The sequence below is a fragment of the Leuresthes tenuis genome, unplaced genomic scaffold (genome assembly GCF_036924035.1).
Source record: "Leuresthes tenuis unplaced genomic scaffold, fLeuTen1.0.hap1 SCAF_7, whole genome shotgun sequence".
NCBI classification, from domain to species: domain Eukaryota; kingdom Metazoa; phylum Chordata; class Actinopteri; order Atheriniformes; family Atherinopsidae; genus Leuresthes; species Leuresthes tenuis.
In genome coordinates this window covers 24,873,192-24,893,648 of record NW_027325361.1, presented here as the reverse complement: position 1 = coordinate 24,893,648, position 20,457 = coordinate 24,873,192, and the positions used below count along the sequence as shown (strand labels likewise).

Below are 20,457 nucleotides of genomic sequence, written 5' to 3'. Positions count from 1 at the left end.
CTCACTCTCTTCTTCTCTTTTTACATGAGAAGTCGGTGAGGGCAGCTGGAGGCATGCAGCGTGTTGTAGTGCTCTAGGGCCATGTGGTTTGTATTAGTGAGGACAGGGTGTCTGGCACCAGGATAGAGAGTGGGTGGTGCAGATGGAGTTTAGGGTGTATATGAGGCTGAGAGGTTACAGGACATTTGGATTTGTCAGATACGGGAGACAATCTGAGATTCCGCAGTGAGAAAGACCAGGACATTTATATATCTGTTTTTAGATGCATGCGACAGATGCATGCGACAGATGGAATCAAGCATGAACACCAGTTTACACGCATACTTGACAAATCTGTTTTTTTCAACACTAATACTGCTCCTCTCCAGAATTTTCTTTGAAGAACACACTAACTGGACATTAGATTTTAAAGGTACTGATTAAATTCAGTGCACATGCCATGTGGTCCATGTTTTATTCTAAGAAAGTTTTTTTCTGTATCCACAGTATAGGCTTCCTCAATAACTTTGCTTGTTCTCAAAAAAAAATATTTTGTTCCTGGCATATCCTTTAATCAACTATTCTGTGATGCAGATATAATCTAGTTTTGTAATTACAACAACATCATCGTTAAGAGTTTGATCAGTTCCTCTAAATTTGTTCTGTTGTTGCGATGTGCAACATGCTGAAGATAATCTGTTGCCATTCTACCCAGCTGGATGAGATGCTGATGTTGCAGCCAGCAGTGGAATGTGACCAGGACAGTTCACCAGCAGGATCCATGCACCTGCAGAACAAGGAGAAGGCCTACAGTCAAAAACTGCAGGCCTTTCAGGAAGCCCAGAGGAGACAAGCCCAACTTGTTCAGAAGCTACAAACCAAGGTGGCAAGAATAGATCTCACAATTCAGACACCTTTGCAGTTCCTTTGACTTTACCCTGTTTTTATCTTAGGTTCTTCAGTACAAGAAAAGGTGTGGGGAACTAGAGGAGCAGGTGCTGAGCAAGACTGCAGAGTCTGAAAAGATGAGACTGTTGGTGCGTCTAAATGGCCTTCGAGAATCTATGTTGCTTAGATAGAAACACTCAAGACTGATAGGCCTACTCAGATCAGCGAGAAGTTAGTCAGCTCCTCACAACCAATCTCAACGGGTCTGAACTGACTGATAATCCAACACTGCCTTGGTAGCAGCTTAAGCAAGTTAATATTGCCATTGCCATTGCTGCATTGTCACTGTTATCTGTTGAGATGCACAGAGATCATTTTCGTGTTTGTAAAGATCCGATGAGTTGAGGGATCTAGACTGTGAAATACTCAAAATTCTGCCACTTAAATGAAAATAGCAGACTCTTGCACTAGATATTAAATATGAAGCAGTTGTGGACACAAATGGACTCTTCATGGTGCTAATAATATTTGTGCATTTATTCAAATATACTTAATTCATCCAAATATTATTTTAGGTTGTGTAGCAACCACAGAGAATTTAGATGAGTAGATTTACGCAGTAATTATGTTTCTTCATAAATGTCAGTTAAAAGCTAACCTTCTTCTGCTGCCATATATCTAAATGTTATCAGGATGCCAGTGGTGAATCTGTGTGTCTATTCAGCTGCAGGCCCACGTAGATTCAGCTGAGTGTCAGAAGCGTGTGGAACAGGAACTTACCTCTGCAATCCAGAAAAAGTCTGCTCAGCTGCAGGAGGAGCAGGCAAGGTGAGTGACAGTCACTGGGCAGCAGTGACAGCCATATTGTCCTGCTGATAAAGAAAACCTGTGCAACTGTTCTGTTCATAAGTAATACATATAATGGAAAATGCATCTAATACTTGGGTTTTTTTACAGTAAATTCATAAATAAGCCTGTTTGAAATTTGCTCCAGATTTCTTTCCCTGTTTCTTGTTGAGAAGCAGAAATGATGTTTGAATATTTCTGAGAATTGTTTGGACCGGAGATATTCCCAGCAGTTGCTTGGGCTTACCTTCATGTTTTTTTCCTGCCATGGCTGCAGGGAGAATGCAAGAAGCTGCTCTTGGAAGATAACTTCTGCATCCAATATGTCAGAGAAAATTAGTGAGGATATGTTAGCTTTTTTTCTGCAAAGCATTTTAATAATGCTTCACATCAACTGTGGGAAAATATCTGAAGTCGAGGGCATATTTAAAGGCTGTATGTTTTACAAAGCTATGGAGCTTCATTTGGAGTAACCGAGGTAAGAAAGGACCTGATCATTACTGCTCATTGTAGAGTAACCAAGCTCTATCTGCTTACAAATATATTGATAGAAATGAATGAATAAATATATATTTGTTGTGGCAATAATTCCATAACTGCCACTTACATGTTACTGTCACTCAATCCCTTTTTCCCCCACATCTCCCTTTCCTTTAAACACTGTATTATCGTGGTTTTGGCTGTCTCTCAGACAGATAACTGAACGAAACAATGTGATGTGTTTTACTGTAACAGGGTGTGTGGAGTGTGAGAATGATGTAAACATTTTGTAAATGACTCCTCTTGCAGATCTGGTTGACATTAAGTCTAAGTTGACACAAACATTACAAAACTGTCACACATGTTCACCCTGAAACTGCTGTTGGCAAGAGTTACTCTGTGTGCCATGAATGAAGGAAGAATATGCTTCCTCTGTGAAGTTTTGTGTGACTATCAAGACAGTTGTTTGGCACGGGGTTGTGGGACTTGTTTTTTGCAGGTGTGCCAGCCTAAGCCAGGTAAACTCTGTATTGCGGGAACAACTGGACCAGGCAGGCACTGTCAACAAGGGGCTAACAGAGAGCTTGTGGAAAGCCCGTGAAGATGTTGAGTTGTGTGATTCACGTCTGCGCAGAGAGCAAGAGGTGGGAAAAACCACAAAAATGAAGTGCTTGAGTCACAAATGCAACAGGGAAAGCTCAAGTTCATCCCTTAGTGCACATAGATTGTGCAATTAAACTCCTGTTGGGTTCACAAGGGGTAGGAATTCCATTCATAGCCAGTTTCATCAATTCGCTCTTGTTCCCTGTTCATTTCATTGCTATGATTTTTCAGTTGTTGTTTCCTGTGAAAACATTCCAACTGCTGAGGGGGAGGAAAACTTTGTGCAAACAATCTGGCTTTCGTGCTGTAAATGGGCTACATCTGTTGACTCAGGGAAATCCAATTATTTGTATGTGTGCCAGCATGAGTCCAGAAGTTCCAACATTGCATGTGTTTGAGGATCACAACAAAATAAAAGGTTGCTGTAAGCAACCCTTAGCACCAACACTCCACTAGTCCTCCTGTCTTCTTGTGTCTCCAGACATGCGCCTCCAGGTCGAGTCGTGAACAGGCTCGTGTCAGAGCTCTGTGGCGCCAGGCCGCCTCCCTGCGGAGCATTTTCACCCAGCTAAGGACTTTCACTGACAGGTGAGTGAAGCACAATGCCAGAATTCATCTGGCAAATCAGGATACCACAGGAACCCCCACCTCTCCTGTGTTTCACTCTCATTACTGCAGCAACTATCCATTGCTTGCCAAAGGATCAAAGTGGAACAGGTCATCAGGGTCACAGGTCTCCTATGCTCATTGTTTCCTCAGAGGGGACACAGATAGGTTAAAGCAGTGTTTCTCAATTCCGGTCCTCATGACCCACTGCCCTGCATGTTTTCAATGTTTCCCTCCTCCACCACACCTGATTCAAATGAATGGCTCCTTATCAGGCCACTACAGAGCTTGATGACGAGCTGATCATTTGAATCAGGTGTGGTGGAGGAGGGAAACTTCGAAAACATGCAGGGCAGTGGGTCATGAGGACCGGAATTGAGAAACACTGGGTTAAAGCATCATCCATCAGGACAAAGCTTAAGCGCTTGCTGATAAATAATTTGCTTTAATGGTGATTGCTCAGCTTGTTGACAGCTTTGTCGTGTCAGAGACTCTTCTATAACTGACGACACTTCAAAGTAAGCACTGATCCCAAAGTTTGATCCATCATCAAACAGGCAGATTTTTAGTAATATTATGGTCTCACTACTCATGAGTGAAACCAGCATGTCCGTATGTCCTCACCCTTTAAGGCCTTTCACATGTTTTGACACATTTCTTATATCCTATATCTTTTCAACAGAACTCTGGCTGATATGCGTGGTGAATGTGTCGCTGTGAGCCAGCAGCTACATGTTGCATGTGCAAACCTAGGCGCAAGAGTAATGGAAGAGAGCACCTGCAGTGGTGTGGAAATGTCAGTACTAGAGATGCAGCTGAAGGACAAGCTGAAAGAGGCCATGCAGCTTCAAGTTCGCTGGGATGCTGAGAAAGTCAAACTTAATTCCAGGTAACGCTGTCTTCAAATCTATCTATAGCCTGGGTCGGTTTACAGTAATGACATTAAATTAACAGGTATTTTTTTAATGATTATCAGAAGCTAGTTTTAAAGTTCATATTGTCGAGTGACAATATGTCGTATGTGAACTAGTTTAACTGAATCTGACTCCCATAAAGAAATAAACTTAAATTCTGGGCCTGAGATAATACTTACTAAATTCACATTCTAAATTTGATCCTGATATTTAATCCAAGAACTTTAATTCCTGTTGTCTTTTAACCTTTTTTTCTATGAAGATGTGCTCTTGTTCTGATATAGAATAATCAGGTCTTTTGTAGTCCTGTTCACTTCAATCAAACTGCAAAAATGTCATTCCTTTTGTATCCTGAATCTAAGCTGCTTTTTTAATACCACGATTCTTTGTACACAATATGATAGTGTTGATGTTCTTTTAGGAGGAGTACATGCCAATGTCAGGTAACTGTATATATCTATGTGTATATGTTGTTGTTTTTAGAATCCTGGAATTGACTGACACATTGAAGCACATCCAGAGCCAGAACAGTGAGAAGGATGCAAGCCTCAACGCCATGCAGATCAGTCTGGACAGGATGGTAGGACTCTGGGAGCGAGCAGTTAGAGGTGGCAGATAGAAAGAAGCCTAAATTGGCTCTAGTCTGGACCTCAAGTTTGATAAAGTCCACAGCTTCCTAGTTAAGAGGGCTGCAGTCTGGGGAATGTCAGACTTGCTTTACGTATGTTGCTTATCTGACTTAAATGGTTTCCTGCTCAGGAGATGAGGAGAGTGGAGGATAAAGCAGAGACGGATGCACTCCATGTAGAGATCCAAGCCCTCCAAAAGATTTTATACCATATTCACCAGGTCTATACAACATTCTTAACTGCACTTTGCTTGAGGTTGTGCATCTTTTTGTTTATTCAACTCTTAATTCATTTCCAGTTGGTTAACAGTGACACTGAGAGTGAGAGCTCTGAAATGTTGTCCTCCTCACCTCTCCATGGACAATCTCCACTAAGAAATACTACCCTGAAGGCTGTACAGAATGCACTCTCCAAGCATCAGAAACAATCACAGGTGTACCAACTGTACATATTTCAGAGGAACAGTATTCTCAGTATTGTGAAATATTATTTAACCTACTTAATGATATTTTTACATATAAACCACAGGACCTACATTCACGTTTGGAAACAGCTTTGGAGCAAGTGGACATATTTCGAGATCATCTACAAGTGAAGGATGTTGAGAGGATAAAGGTGGAGCAGATGATCCAGGAAGTACGGAGGGAAAGTCAGGAGGCTAAAAAAGCTCTGGAGGAAAGCCTTAAAGAAAGCAAAAGGTATTGTTCCTCACTGGAGCTCATATCCAGGTTCAGCCTGAGCAAACACTTGTTATGCTTTTTCTTAACCCTATCGTGACATTGGTATTTGTGAAAATGCTATGTGGGAGCATAGTTAAATGTACTGATATTGTATTCATATTGATAATGATCACAGCTGTACAGTATTTGACCAAAGCATATTCTGTCTCTTTCTTTTTATTTGACCTCCCTCTTTCGCTGTGTCACATAGTGAAAAAGAGAGCCTGAAGAAGCTGCTTTCAGGGCTGAAGCAGGAGGTGGACTCCCAGCGAGTTGAGCTCGAGGTGCTGCGGAGCTCGTCACAGGACCTCCAGAGACAGCGTGACCTCCTGAGGCAGCAGAGAGAGGACCTGGAGATGCAGCTGGCACGCCAGCGCACGGAAGCCCAAAGAGGGTACAGATGAGCACAGAGAATGGCCATTACACAACACAAATCCTGTCAAGTGTGCTTGTCTCCAAGCTCCATGTGTTTAAAGTTTTAAACCAGTAACACATGCCATGTTCCAACCAACAATGCACTGGAGAACTGGAGCAGGACGTGCGATCAAGCAAGCAAAAAAAAAAACAACTCCCTCAGTGGTTTGGCCTTTAGCACTAACATTTCTTCATTTTTCAAAGTGGAGATGGATTGCTGTTGAGGGATTTTGTTTGTGAGGCTGAAACAGTGTTAGAGAGTTAAACGTGTGTTACATTTTATGTTTCAGGGATAGGAGTCTGCAGGAGCTCGAAGGGAAACACTCAAATCTGCGCAAGGAGCTTGTTACAGTGAAGGAAGCTCTGAGTCAAATCACTCTGCAGAAGGAGGTGTTAGAAGATGATAAGGCAAGCCTTGCTCTGGCTCTAAAAAAGGTAAACTGCTTTATTTGTACACCAGCAATCCTGATTCTAGAGGTCTCTCTGTGGGTGTTGATCATTTATATACTTCTTATATTAATTATTAACTCCACAGATGGAGTCCCACAGTGCTGCACAGGAGTGTGCTCTGACTAAACTTCAGAATCAAGAGGCTGCCCTAAAAGATTCTCTTGCCAAAATGGCCGCCCTTAGTGAAGGCTTAGCCAAAGACAAGGTGGACCTCAATCGCATTGTGCTGCAGGTCAGTCCCTGTTCACTTCCACTGCTGAGAGGCTTAGAACATGAAAGAAAAGTAAATATTTTGGTTTCCCTTTCAGATAGAAAGTGAGATGGCAGAACTTGGTGAACGTAGACGGGAAGCTGAATTGGAGCGAGCAGCGGCCAGAGAAGATGCCGTACGGGCACAATCGGATATAATGAGTATTCTTGCTGAAAAACAAGGGCTGGAAAGCTCCGACATTCAGTTACAAGATCTCTGCCAGAAGCTAGAAGCAGAGCTGAGCCTTCTGCAGAAGGAGAAAGCTGAGGCCCTGGAGAGGCACTCCCAGGTCAGGGACCGCCAGTCATTCACACTCTCCGTGCTTCCACCACCTGGGAGAACTATTTTCATGTCATGAATAGCTTTCATCACATTCATGGAGCTTGTTGTTACATTAACATGTAGAGGAGGTCATGGACACATCTGCCACATCTGCCTCTTTCACATGGGATATTGAGAGCAGTTTGAGCTCCTTTTTGTGTGTTATGAGTAACGTGGGACATAACACGGGATATTCATGAACAAATGTGAAGTGGAAAGGATAAATAGATAGACATATAATATCCAGTAGGGGTTTGGTGAAAGTGCCCATAAATTAACACCTAAATGATTCCCATTCTTCCTCAACATATCTCTCTGTTTGGTCCTGTAAAGAATGAAAAGAATCCTTTCCTGTGTTGTTATCTGTTCCGAACATTGAAACTGGGATATTCGTGTTGCTTAGAGCTGAAATATAAAACACCTAAACAATTTGACAAATTCCTTCCAAACAATTTTAGATTGCTTATCTGTAAAAATAAATCAGCCTTGAATAAAACAAGCCCTGTGTGGCCTGTCTTGCACTATGATTATATTTCTTCCTCTCATTGGGCACTACTCACATCCATAACATGTAATTCATCCTTTTTCATATTTGGGGAAACTGAGTGCTAATGTTTAGTTAGTGTGAGTTCATTTCATTCCAAAATGAAATTTCAATGATTGTTAGTTTTTAAACATTTTATTGCTGTGAAATATTAGAAATTGCAACAGACTCTTATATACAGTATAGCGTTATTATGTGTCATAATCTGGCACAATATATTAGAAAAATACGAGGCCTTTTTCAGATATTCTTGATTATACAGAACATGGCAAAAAATACTGTTTTGGATGTCACTGTTGCAAAACAAGAAAAGCAAGATCAGGGAGAACAGGGCTTTTTACTAGTTTGATTAAACTAACCAACACAAGGAATCGGTTGCTTTATATTCTCATTTCTCCACACTAAATATGAAATAATTATACATGAATAATTCTTCTTAAGTTTAGGGAAATCGCTGTGGATTTGGGGGAGGGTCTTCATGCTGAGCTAAGCAAAATCCTTCTAGCCATCAGACATGGTATCAATTTTCAAACTATCTGGAAGGTAGGAACAAAGTGGGCTTCAAAAAAGTTTTTTACTTTGAACTTTTTACCCATGTTCGAGACTGAAGTGTTAAGGACAGCTTTCCAGAGAGTTGCATTTAGCTCTGTTTCCATTGTAAATTACCTGCACTGACTTGGGTGGATTTCTACATGCATGCTACAGCACATCCCAAGAGAGTCCTCTCCTCAGTCCCTCCTAACATTTTTTTTGGAGTCAGAAGATTTGAAGACAGATGTTGAATAAAAGTTACACATAAAGTTCATTATTTTTATTGCTATATATAGGTCTTGTGGTGTGTCACAGTGATTTAAGTAGCAGTTGGAAAAAAGTCACAAACGTACCAATCATTTTTTGTTTTGCTTGAACAAAATGTTGAGTTCAATATTAGTTCAGCAAATCTGGCCTTATAAATTGTAGGGTTTGGATGATTAATTCTCAATCGCGGCTGCTCACGCTCTTCCAGATGAAAATGAATAAATAGATAAGCACTGCATGCTGTATTTTAATGCACGTAATGATATACTGTTGCACAGGGAGAAAAGTTTGCTAGATTTTTTTTCCTTTCCATTTGTGTACACCAATCTGCAGGTCAAAAGGCAGAAGCAGACTCTGACAGAAGAGCTGTGTGCATGCAGGAAGGAGCTTGAGGCAAAGACCACAGCCATTAAGAGAGCTGCCCATGACAGGGAGGAGCTGGCCAAGGACAAGGCAGCTCTGGATGTCAAGCTAAACTCCGCAGACCGAAAGGCCTGCGGTCTCACGCAGGAGCTGGTTGTGCTGAGGTCTGAGCGTGTTTGTATATGTCTGTGTGTATTTGTTTGTGTGGTCTGACCTCTGCTAAAAAATATCAAATTGGCGCAAGATATTTCAGTTTGTTTACAGCTGAACATTGTGGAATTTTTAAGGTTAATATAAGGGTTGGACTTAGGCATGTAATGGTAATGTTTGGGTACAGTGTAAGGAATGATTGTAAGTTAGTTCACATACTCAAGAGTATCATAAAAAAGTGTGTGTGTGATGTTTGCTTAAGTAAAACCGAATGACATTGTGTACTTAGGAGCATTTGGACTTGAAGTAAATTGCACTTTCAAGAGCATAACCAGTCTCATGTAACAGGAGTCTTTAAGTAACACAGTTTTATTTGGAAACTATGCTTGTGATGGATTATTGGATTTTATGACCTTCTGCACCTTGAGGTTCAAAGGTCTTTTTTTTTCAGAGCTCAAACCTCTTTACTGCTGTGTTCCAGAGCAGAAAAGGAGTCCCTGGAGACAGCTCTGTTTGAGAGCCAGGAGCTTTCTGCCTCTCTGGAGGCCGAGTGCACCAGGTTGGAGGGTGAGAAGCACAGCCTGATCCTGGCTAACGAGGCTTTGACGCGTGAGTGGGCCCCTCCCTGAGAGACCCCACTGTTTTCTGTGCCAAGCGCCTTGGCCATGAAGCCTTTCCAGCCGCCCACTAGAGATCCATATTTCAGCTCTGAGCTCTGCAACAGCTGGGCTGCAGCATCACTGGAGCTGCTTTCTCAGCTGACCAGGGTCTCACTACTCCACACAAACACACATGGATCACATAAGTAGTGTTAAGCTCGAATGTTCCATGTAAAGCCATGGATGAATAAATAAAACTACAAATGAAACCTTGCTGATCCTGGGCCATTATCTGTTTATGAATATTGGCTTGATATGTAACTGGTAAATGTGGTACATAGGTGCATTTATTTGTGCAGGTGAGGCTGCTCGGATGCGTGTGGATGCTGAACGACAGTTTGCGCAAGCAACACAACAGCGGGGCGAGTTGGAGGAGAAGTTGGCTCAGGTGGAGAGAAAGGCCCAGTTAGTGCTGAAGAAAACAGAGCAAAATCACAAGGAGCAGCTGGAAGCTGAACACCAGCAAAAGGTACAATATGAGTCAGGTGGTGCTCGGACAAAAATCAAGCCACAGACCATATTGCATTGGAGTCAAGCCCCTTTACAAATGCCTTTTAAGCTGTTGATATTCATTATTGCATGAGTACTTGATACTCAGTAGCTGAATTACAGCCATATAAAAACTTGGCCTTATCCTAGCCACACAGCTGTGGAATTTTGTTACTACAGCTTCCATAGATGTGACGCTATTGTGTTGACAAAAATCTGTCCACATACATGAAGACATAAACACTGTAAGTGCTCAAAACTGCCTTTAGTTAGTCTTTATTACATATGCATCAATGCAGTCTAATAAAGGTTAAAAATGACTAGCTACGTTATTCCAGTTATCAATCAGATGCAGAAGCTATATATGAACAAATTAGAATGAGGTGTGAGCATTTTTGCTCTTTTACAGGAGCAGAAGTATGCAGAGCTGATGGTTCGACAGCAGCAAGCCGAAGTGCAGCTGCGGAGACAATGTGAGGAGCTACATGTGCACAGCCAAAAGGAGCTGCAGCAGGTGCAAGAGGAACTGGCCAGGCTGCAGAGGGAGTTCAGCCAAAGCCTCCTTATTGCTGAGAGTGAAAAGCAGCAGGTTTGTGAGGTGGTCTTTATTGATTTGGAATGTTTTTTTTTAAAGTGTTTATCTGAGTATTTTAGAGAAAGCCAAGCGTTAAGGAATTATCCTGTAAAAGCATATGTGTGTATCAAAAGTGTCTCACTGTATTTTGTCACCATCATCCTGCGAAGCATGTACTGCATTGCACCTCAGGGGAAATTCAAGTATATTCATTATTTTATGCTCAAGATCCTCCAGACCACATTGTGTTTGTCATCTATGCATAAATTTACCTGACATCTTGTATTGTGTATTGTGTACAGGCTTTGTCCCAGAAGGAGGCAGAGAGGGCTTCCCTTACAGAGAAGATACTATCCCTGCAGCAGGATCTGGCCATAGCAGACATGGAGATGGAACGCATGCAACGAGAGGCGCTAAGCAAACAGGAGCAGGATAAGGTAAAAATTTGGCCATGGTCAGCTTATTTGTGCTGTGCATGCAATTTAGCTCACAGGTTTCTTTCTGTTTTCAGAATGCAATGGCTGTCCTTAATTCTGAGCTGCACAACTTGCGAACTCAGTTTGAAGAGTCTCTGAGCTCTCATCAGAGTGCAAATGATAGTCTCATGGAACAGGTCAGAGAGTTGAACCAACAGAAAGAACAGGCTAAACAGGAGGTAGGAACAGTTTTTGTCAGTATTTCTTTTTAATATAAACATTGCGCTTGTTGCTTCAGTGGGACTTGTATAATATGTGTTGCAATGATGACTCATACTGACCTCCGTGATAAATCACAGAATATATACTGTAGGGCCACTAGATAGATGGCAGAGGTTGTTTGTACTGTAGGATCACAGAAATGAAAGGAAATTTCAGGCGTGTTTGACTTGGCATGGAATGGGAGACCTCTGATCTGCTTCTACTGTGACCGAGAGTTTGCACCAATTAGTACCAGTGCAAGGGAGAACCATTTAACATAGGCCTGTGTTGACATTGGCTGGTGTCAAAGAGCTGTACTAGCATCAGGGTGCCATCAGGTGCGGGGATCACACAGCCAAATCCTACAAGGAGAGGTGGTGTAGTCTCCTCTCTTAAGACCTCTCTGCTCTCCTTTTCGGTGTCCTTTTCCTGTCAAATCCACAGGAGGAAAATTTAGCTCTGCTGACCTTAATATAAACATAAAAGTGCAATTAGAGACCATAATTTGGCCCAGTGACACACCTCTCTGAGCCAAATGAGAGCTGTAAATCTCATCTCTTGGGGTTGCATGAGGTCAGGATTCCAGACACAGGGTCACTGGGTGTTTTAGTGAAATAACAAGCTCACACTCAATTCGTTTAGATGAAACTGCAGTTGTATGGGCCTCAACAATCCTTGATTTAAAAGCCTGGATTCCTTGGAAAAGGGGGTGTGTGGGACTTTTTGGTTTCCATGAAAAAAGCAAAAATTAGGGTCACCCTGTCTTCAGGCTGTCTCCTTAGCCCTGTCAAAATATAGTGGATGAGAATGTGTGGAGCCATTGCAGAAGAGTTTTTAGGCTTGGTCAGCCCTCCCTGCCATATATCAAGTCAAACTTCTGCAACTCTGTCATATTTGGCTGTAACCCCTGCTTGTTTCCGTGTTTCATTGTTGCTGTGGATTCACATGTCAGATAGTTACAAAGAAGGAGGGAGAATGTGTGACAAAGAAGTAGAGAGCAAGTGGAGATGGAGAGAATGAAAGAGTGGAGGATATGGTACCTGGTACCATAATATAAAATAAAGTTTGAGTTAACCCCTTGTGTAAATAAGCCAGAGGGAGAGTATTTATTTTCACCCTTGCAGCAGCGAGAGGCTGGCTCCACTGGGACTCCAGGTCCCCCTTTCCCATCCGCATAACACAACACTGCTGCCCTCATGTTCCCTGCCCTTCTCCTCCACTCCCCACACCCCCAAATCAGATAAAATAAAGTATAATTGACCAGATCGGCACTAGCTTGTTTTTTCTCACATTAGAGTTTATGAGAAGGAACCATCTTGTGTGGCCTCTAAGCATAACACTCTTTCTCCTCGTCATCCTCCCTTTTCCCTCCTCTCCCTCCGTCTCTTGCACCGGTTCATGGGGGGCTGCAGTTTATCATGTTGCTCTCTGCGAATTCTTTACACTGTAAGCTGCAAAGAGGAGATAGGGAGAGACAGCACCTGGCTATCGGCCCAACTGGCTCCTATCTGTGCCTAGATAAGCTCGGGCCTCCCTTCTTCTCTCACTACACACAACATGTTGCTATAAAACAGAATATAGATCATAGAGTATCTTGAGAATGTGCACACAGCACCTAAAATAGGCGATGTTGAGATTTAGCTTTCAAACAACAAAGCTCTAATGTGTTATGTCATCCAAAGTCAGCGTTACAGAATGCTGAAGGTTTATATGTTTTTGATAAATATCTGCATTTGAAATAAAGTTAATTCATGTAATTTATCATATCACTGTATACTGTTTACCTGTAAAATGTACCGACTTATGCTCAGTGACATACATTTCCTTTAATTTTCCATCATTTGACCATAAAGTTAGAAGGCCTTCGTCAGCAGCTGCAGGAGGCAGAGGATAGACTTATTAAAGGTCAAAAAGATCTGATTGAGGCTCACAGAGATCTTCAGAGCTATGCGCAGGAGCAAGACGAGGTACGAAAGGAAGCACTGGACCTAAAACGGCAGCTTGGTGATGAAACAAGAGAAAAAGAAGCCATCCAAGCATCTAACCTGGAGCTTAGAGCATTCATCAAAAGATCAGAGAGTGACAACAGCAGGTATGGCTGTCACAACAGATTACAGAGTTCCTGTGAAGTCTGTTGTACCAACTGTTTAACAACAATAGATATTTTGGGATACTTTCTAGTCTGAGAAGAGCTTTGGAGGAGAAAAAACAGAAACTGTCCGTCTTAGAGGAATGTGGGAACTCAATGCACCAAGAGGCAACCTCCCTGAGGAGCAGTATGAGAGAGCTGGAGAAGTCTCGTCTACAGGCACGCAGAGATCTGCAGGAGCTGCGCAGACAGGTGAAGTATTATTTAGGTCAGTGTTTCCGTCTCATTTACTTTCAATAAAGAATTATCTTTAAATAGTATCTGCCATCTTAATGTGAACAGGCAAAAGTTCTGGAAGGTGAGAACAACCGGCAGAAACAGGAACTGTTGGAGCTGCAGGCACGGGTATGTCAGGAGCAGCAGAAGGAGGAGGAGGCACGTCTCAAGGCTTTCACTCTCAGGCAGAGATTGGTGGAGTGTGAGGCTGGCAAGGAAGCAGCGCTAAATGAGGTAGAAGGCCTCCAGGAATTACTCTGTTAAGAACATGCTGGAGCAAACATTCCTCCTTGGCTTAAATACTTGAGAAATACTTGTCATACTCATGCAGAGACTGAGCATGAAACACAACATGCAATACATTTTAACAGTCATTATTTAACTTTAAGAGAACTGTTGACTAAATACAGTTGAGCAACAACACAAGATAACCATCACTTTATGCTCTTACTCGTAGAATATAAATGTTAGTTTGCTTAACAAAACTTGAGAAGAAAAAAGCTCTCATCCAGTGAGATTAAGTTTTAGTCTACTCTATTTTGTTATCAAATTTTTAGGGACCCTAAATTCTCATGACCCTAGTAGTTGTGCAACTGAGTGATTATGTGACCAGTGAGTAAGTGGTCTGTATAGCACTTAGGCTACTCAGAATGAATTATTAGGAATCATTAGAAGTCTGAACAATGCATATTTTTTCAGCTAATTGCAAAAATCCACAATATACACAGATATACACAGATATTCTGTGACCTCGTCAAATATCAAGCATCTTGGTCTGAAGGGAATAGAGACCAGAAGAAGGCAAAGAAGAGTTACATCTCCACAGTATATTGTTTATTGCCTATAACTCCTTAGAGAACCGTTTATAAATCATTCAGAGACATTACCAGTGATGCTTGAATTATGTCCTTATTATTTGCACTGAAATGTCGGGCGCTGCTCAAGTCATGTCTTATACGGAATGAATCTACAGTTTATTGGTTTTAATGCTGTGGTTAGAGCTATGATAATTTCTGCAAATAAACATAAATACAGTCCTAAATATACCTTCTTAAAAACCTAAAAGAATGGAAGCAAAATAACTGACAAGGAGTTGGCAAACGTTTCCACTTGTGTCTTCAAAATGTAAAGGATTATAAGATATGTTATAATACATCACTGAGCAGACCACAGTTATGACCTTTATGACATTTAAACTACAGTCTAATAGACCTTGTAGAGAGGTGTAGAAAGTAAACATGCCATAGAACTGCTCTGCCTATTTGAACAGGTTGCAGGTCTGCAGTGTCGTATGAGGGAACTGGAAACAGCCGAACTGCAGAGCCAAGAGCTGCTGCAGGAAAAAGCATCCTATCAGCAGCAGAGTAACCAGAGGCACAGAGAAACCACTGCTCAGCTGGAAGCAGCGCTAGAAGACTCCAGGACCCAAGTCAAGGAACTCTCTGTGCAGGCCGGTCTTGCTGAAAGCAAAGCCCAAAGCCTGGAAGAGCAGCTGGGTCTGAGCGATGCCAAATGCAGGCACCTGGAGCACCAGCTGGACAGGCTGTACTCAGCACTGCAACGCACCTTTGCCATCAACCATACAAAGCTCTCTGACAAACCAGATTCACGAAGACGGTCTCCGTCTCCCTGGAGAAGACACTTGGATGTGAAAGGTGAAGTTGAGGACATCGTGTTGTCATGATTCTTGCCTCTTAAAGGAGGTAAACTAAAGAGTGTGGTCTCTTGTCAGGGGGAGAGAGTGTAACAGAGGTATCCGTGTTGTCCTTTCGCCATGGTGAAGATGAGGAGTGGAACGTGGAATCTGTGAGCGCAGTCCTACACGAATTCCAGCAGGAACTTAGGAATGCACAAAGAGATAGGGTATAAATAAAAATGCTTAATAACTGAATTGAATGACCTAACAGCACATAGGCAAAATCTATTATAATTAAATGTTTCCTTTTCTTCCTTCAGGATGAAGCCAAGGCTCAGATAATCAGTCTGAGTCAACATTTAGCAGAACTCAAAGGCTGCCAGGACAAGTCAGCCACCCAGTTGCTTCAGCTACAGAGGTCCTTGAAGCAATCAGAGGAGGGTAAGAAAGTAAATTATTCTTATGAGTATACAAAAAGTACTAGTTGTTATTTGTTTTACATATTTATGTATTTGTGTGTTCTTACAGGAAAACAGAAAATGGCAGAACAATTACACGAGGTACAAACTTCCCTTTCCCTGCAGCAAGATGAAATACACCAAACACAGAGGGAGAAGAGGCAGCTTGAGGCAGAGTTGGCTCAACTCGGGACTAGTTTGCAAGCTGCTCAGACTGAGTCCAGAGCACTACAGGTATGTAAAATGAAAAAAATGATTGAAAGAAATATCACACAGCAACTTTAATGAGACTGAGAAAATCCTGTCCTAATTCCTTATAACAGGACAAGTTGGAGATCTTGCAGGGGTCAGAATCTTATGCAAATTCAGAACAGCGGAAGCTCAAAGAGTCTCTAGAGGCAGCAGAAAGCAAAGTGAACCGTCTCGAGCTCTCCCAACGCACCCTTGAGGGTGAGCTGCAGAGGGCCCAGCTGAGGGCAGCAGAGCTAGATGCAGAGACTGGGGCACTGCAGGAGAGACTGAAAGCCATGAGGAGAAAACTGGGTGAGAGTGAAGACCGATGTGCTGTGCTCAGGGTCAGTGAGGAGAGGCTGGCCACTTCACTGGCTCGGGCTGAGAAGCATGAGAGTCAGCTGAGGGAGCAGCTTCACAAACTTTCAAGCACCCTCAGTACCAACAGCACCAAAGCCGAAGGTCTGCAGGAGCAGTTAACACAGCTGCAGACGGCTTTGACCGCCAGTGAGCAGGACCGAAGGCTGCTGCAGGTAGAGCCTGTCAACTAGTTACACCCACTGCTCATCAGAGTTAAGGTTGAATGTACAGGAACAAAAGTTTAGTAGAAATATATCGAAAACAACTATTTCTTTATTTCTCTATGTCCACTGTATTTTCAGTTTGTAGATTACGTCTTCTCTCATAACAAACGATGTTGAACAATAGATTAAAGTTAAAGTTTGAATTGATTTGATTTACAGTGCAGCTCTTCTGTCCTGTCATGTCACTTGCTGCTGTGGTTTCCTGATGTCCCTCAAAATCTGAGAGGAATGTAGTGCTCATTACCCTTTATTTCATATCATCCTTACATTAGTAAACATGGATGTAGCTCAGGATTTAGAAAGTCCTTGTCTTTGCTTAACTTCTGGAAACATTTTTGTATTTTTCTGAAGTCACAATGACAGCTGTAAGTTTTTAAGGAGAACTGTCTGGTCATAGTTTGGGAATGTACTTTAAAGACAATAAGAAAACAAAAACACAAGATGCTTGGTATAAATGTCTTGATTGGCTCAGTGTTAGAAAGATCCCTACTCCTGCCAGCAACTTCCCACAGTTAATCAAGAACAGAAAAATATTACAAAGAACTGTTATGGATATAAGGTGCAAAAACACAATGCTTTGGTGGAGCTGTGTAAGTGCTTGAATAATATATTTCAACATGTATGTATGTGTCCATAGGAACGTCTTGATAAAACACGGGACGCACTCTCAGAGAGTAAAAGGCTGAACCACACACTCACAGTGCAGACTCAGAACTTTCAGAGAGCCCAAGAGGACTTAGAGCTTAAACTTTCTGAGCTGGAGAAACATAACAGGACACTGAAGGAGGTGAGTCTCACCACTGAAGTGTAAGTAAATGAGGGTGCAAAGGTTGAAGCTCTGTTTTGATGTAAGGTTGATTGACTGTGCCCCAGAGCCTGAAGCAACAGCAGGAGGCTGAACTGCGCACTTCCCAGCAGCTGCAGAGAGACAAAGAGGAACTCCAAGAAAAGCTCTGTGATCTGCAGAACTCTTTGCAAAAGCTTCAGAATGAGAGAGCTGAGATGGAGAAGGTCCTGACACGCCTCGGTAGAGACAAATCTGCTCTTAGAAAGACACTAGAGAAGGTGAGATGAACTGCCTACAGAACTATACTTTAATACAGTCGTTTGACTTGAAAAATGAAAAAATGCACTTATTACTGTGGCAATTTTTTTTTATTTCCCAAAAGTCCAAGAAACCCCAAAGCCTTAAACTACTTTTTGGTCAGTGGACCTAAAATAATTTTTGTGCTGAATATGAAATAAAACGTCTGAATCATATGAGAGAGCCAAACCACAATGGGCTTTAACTGTAATTAAAGCATTTTAAAGTTAATTCTACAACTGCTGGAAGCCTTTGCACGAAATCGTCCAGGACTGAAGTAATGTGCATTTAGTGTTGGTCAGAGACTTGCTGCCACGTTCTGGATCAAGCGGAGACATACAGCTGCTGAGGCATTGAGACACATAATTGAGCAGTTACATTAATCTTTGCAGGAAATTATTTGAATAATTTGCTGTTTTATCATTCTCTAGTTATAATATCCTTAATTTTCTACATTGTACAAAGTGGTCTCAAAGTGGAGGAGAAATATTACTGTGATTGTGAGTGTGAGAACCAAGAGGCTCTGCTTGGTTTCTGCTGCACACATTACAGGAAGACACATGAGTGCAGAACAATCATGGTAAAGTCGTTCACTTTATGTCACCCTCGTGCTGTCAGGTGGAGATGGAGAGGTTGAGGAGGGAGGAGGAGGCAGCATCTGCTACCAGAGAGAGAGTGCAGTTGGAGCAGAGAGTCCACAGCCTGGAGCAGGAGCTGGCTGAGAAGCTGGACGTGCGGCAGACTCTACAGGTGTGAGGTTGCAGGATTAGGGGGCACAGCGTTCACTGCAGGATAAATGATTTGTACTGCTCGCACATTTTTATTTATGCTGCATATTTCTTGAATGAGGGATACATAAATATGTGAACTTATGCAATACCGCATGATAAGTTGGACAAGGAAGAGAGGTTTTTGTGTGAATCTGAACTTTGAACTTGCATTTGGTTGTTTACACCAAAGCTTTGTGAAAGCTGTCTTCCATTAACTTGTTCTTTAAATTGGTTGTTATAAATCCAGCTGAATCCAAACCCTCAATGATTTCCTAATGCTTAACTGCTGAATACAGCACGAGACACATCATAAGAACATCCTGGCTTTTATCTTTTTTTACTGCTCTATTTTCAGTTATGTAAACCTTAAATTGAACTGTCTTCAGGCCCAAATCTCCCAGTTGGAGCACTCTTATGCACAGCACCTCCTGGAGGTGACTGCCCGTCATCACCAGGAGTTGGATTTAGAGACAGATCGTCTGAGGGACAGTCAGCTCCAAGCAGAGGTCGCCTTGGAGACCAGGGAGAGGGCTCATCACCAAAGGGTTAAATGCCTGGAAGAGCAGGTATTACAATTCTAGCTGTACATAATTCACTTGGAAAATGGTCTTAATTTTATAGATATATATATATTTTCTTGCTTCTTTGTCTTGAAAGGTGCTGACTCTCAAAGAGCAGCTTGATCAGGAGACCAGAAGGCGACAGGCGTATTTCAGTCAGATGCTACAGCCTGGTGTCTAAGCAGTGAAGTCTGAGGCACATCTGCCTTCTAACTTTTCTGTCCTTGCTGGCAGCTTCCTAACTACTGTATGTTTCAAGCTACATTCTCACTTTGGATGCACATAAATACACACCCAAGGTGCTCGCACCACCCTGCACATGTGCACACAGGATTACTTTAATCTGCTGGAAAACTCAACAACAAACAATGAGTGTTTTGTTTATATGTGAACTGGATGTGCCAATTTGTTTTTAGGATTTCCTGTGGCTCACGATAGTTTCTATGTGTCATGTTTTAGAAAGCAATGTGAATAAAGGTTTCATTGTTTGCTACTTTCTTCTTCACTTATGATGGTTTGTGTGCTCATTTGTCTTATCGATCATGTATTTACTCTATATGTCCCCATCATTTTATGTAATAAGTCGCTATATGTCATCGTTTGTGTATCATAATCAGAATTTAAAGATATGTTTATCAAAGAAATGAGATCTAAACATTAATTCACATTGTGAATTGTAAGCAGATTTTGTTAAAGATAAAGACTTTTTAGTGGGATTCTATTATGTACTGTTTTTGACTATGTTAATATTGGTGGGTGCAACATTTCTAATCATTTTCAATAAAACTGAGTGTATCCATGTGGAACTATACAGTTTTGATGTGTACAACTTTTACAGGATGAATGATGAATATTCTGCTGGCAACAAAACCCTGTCATGAAAACTTTTCCTTGAGGTTTGTGAAGGGCGGCACTGCGCTTACATAGCATGAGTTCATGCTGTTAAAAGTCTGTGTGAATGTACTGTTGCAGGTGAGAGAGGATCTTAGAGGACAGTTCTACCTTCATTGTTTTCTTTGTTTCAAAAATGACCTGCAGACATAAATATATGGTGAGGTTTTTGTCTTCTCATCTCATCTGCACTGTTTTTCATTTCAGCTCTTACAACCATACTTTCTGTACAGTAGTTCACATGCTTCTTACAGTACAGCAAAGCATGCTTTGGTAACTGTACATAGAGGGAGTTTCACTGAAGGGGGGGGGGGCTTGTCAGAGTTTCTTTAAAGCAGCTCTTTGATTATCATAGATCCGCCCAGTGGTTATCCTGTTACCAGCCTCTTTTTAGCTATTGGCTGGAAGGAGCTAATTATGCAAGGTAGTGAATCCCTGTGGGGGAGGTGGGGCCAAAGCTGAAAGAACTCCTTTGGCAAGCAGAATAGAGCTTTTATTGAGGATATTTCTAAGCTGACCATCAGG

General features: G+C 41.9%; 2 protein-coding genes across 2 annotated transcripts in view; one reads left to right on the top strand and one right to left on the bottom strand.

The window, feature by feature from the left end:
* The window catches only part of LOC140312341 (allantoinase, mitochondrial), a 505,108-nt gene that overhangs the window by 103,473 nt on the left and 381,178 nt on the right, over positions 1-20,457 (bottom strand). The gene's annotated exons all lie outside the window — the stretch shown is intronic.
* On the top strand, positions 653-19,617 carry crocc2 (ciliary rootlet coiled-coil, rootletin family member 2). Its single transcript, XM_072390286.1, has 33 exons — positions 653-862; positions 933-1,016; positions 1,592-1,695; positions 2,693-2,837; positions 3,278-3,384; positions 4,085-4,291; positions 4,800-4,896; positions 5,076-5,165; positions 5,244-5,378; positions 5,474-5,673; positions 5,876-6,058; positions 6,369-6,513; positions 6,614-6,760; positions 6,837-7,067; positions 8,775-8,968; positions 9,436-9,563; positions 9,913-10,082; positions 10,512-10,691; positions 10,979-11,113; positions 11,188-11,331; positions 13,207-13,445; positions 13,535-13,694; positions 13,785-13,952; positions 14,989-15,373; positions 15,451-15,581; positions 15,675-15,795; positions 15,883-16,046; positions 16,136-16,576; positions 17,265-17,414; positions 17,501-17,692; positions 18,330-18,461; positions 18,868-19,047; positions 19,139-19,617. The coding sequence occupies exons 1-33, from the start codon at positions 653-655 to the stop codon at positions 19,220-19,222; spliced, it is 5,583 nt and encodes a 1,860-aa protein (XP_072246387.1). The 3' UTR covers positions 19,223-19,617.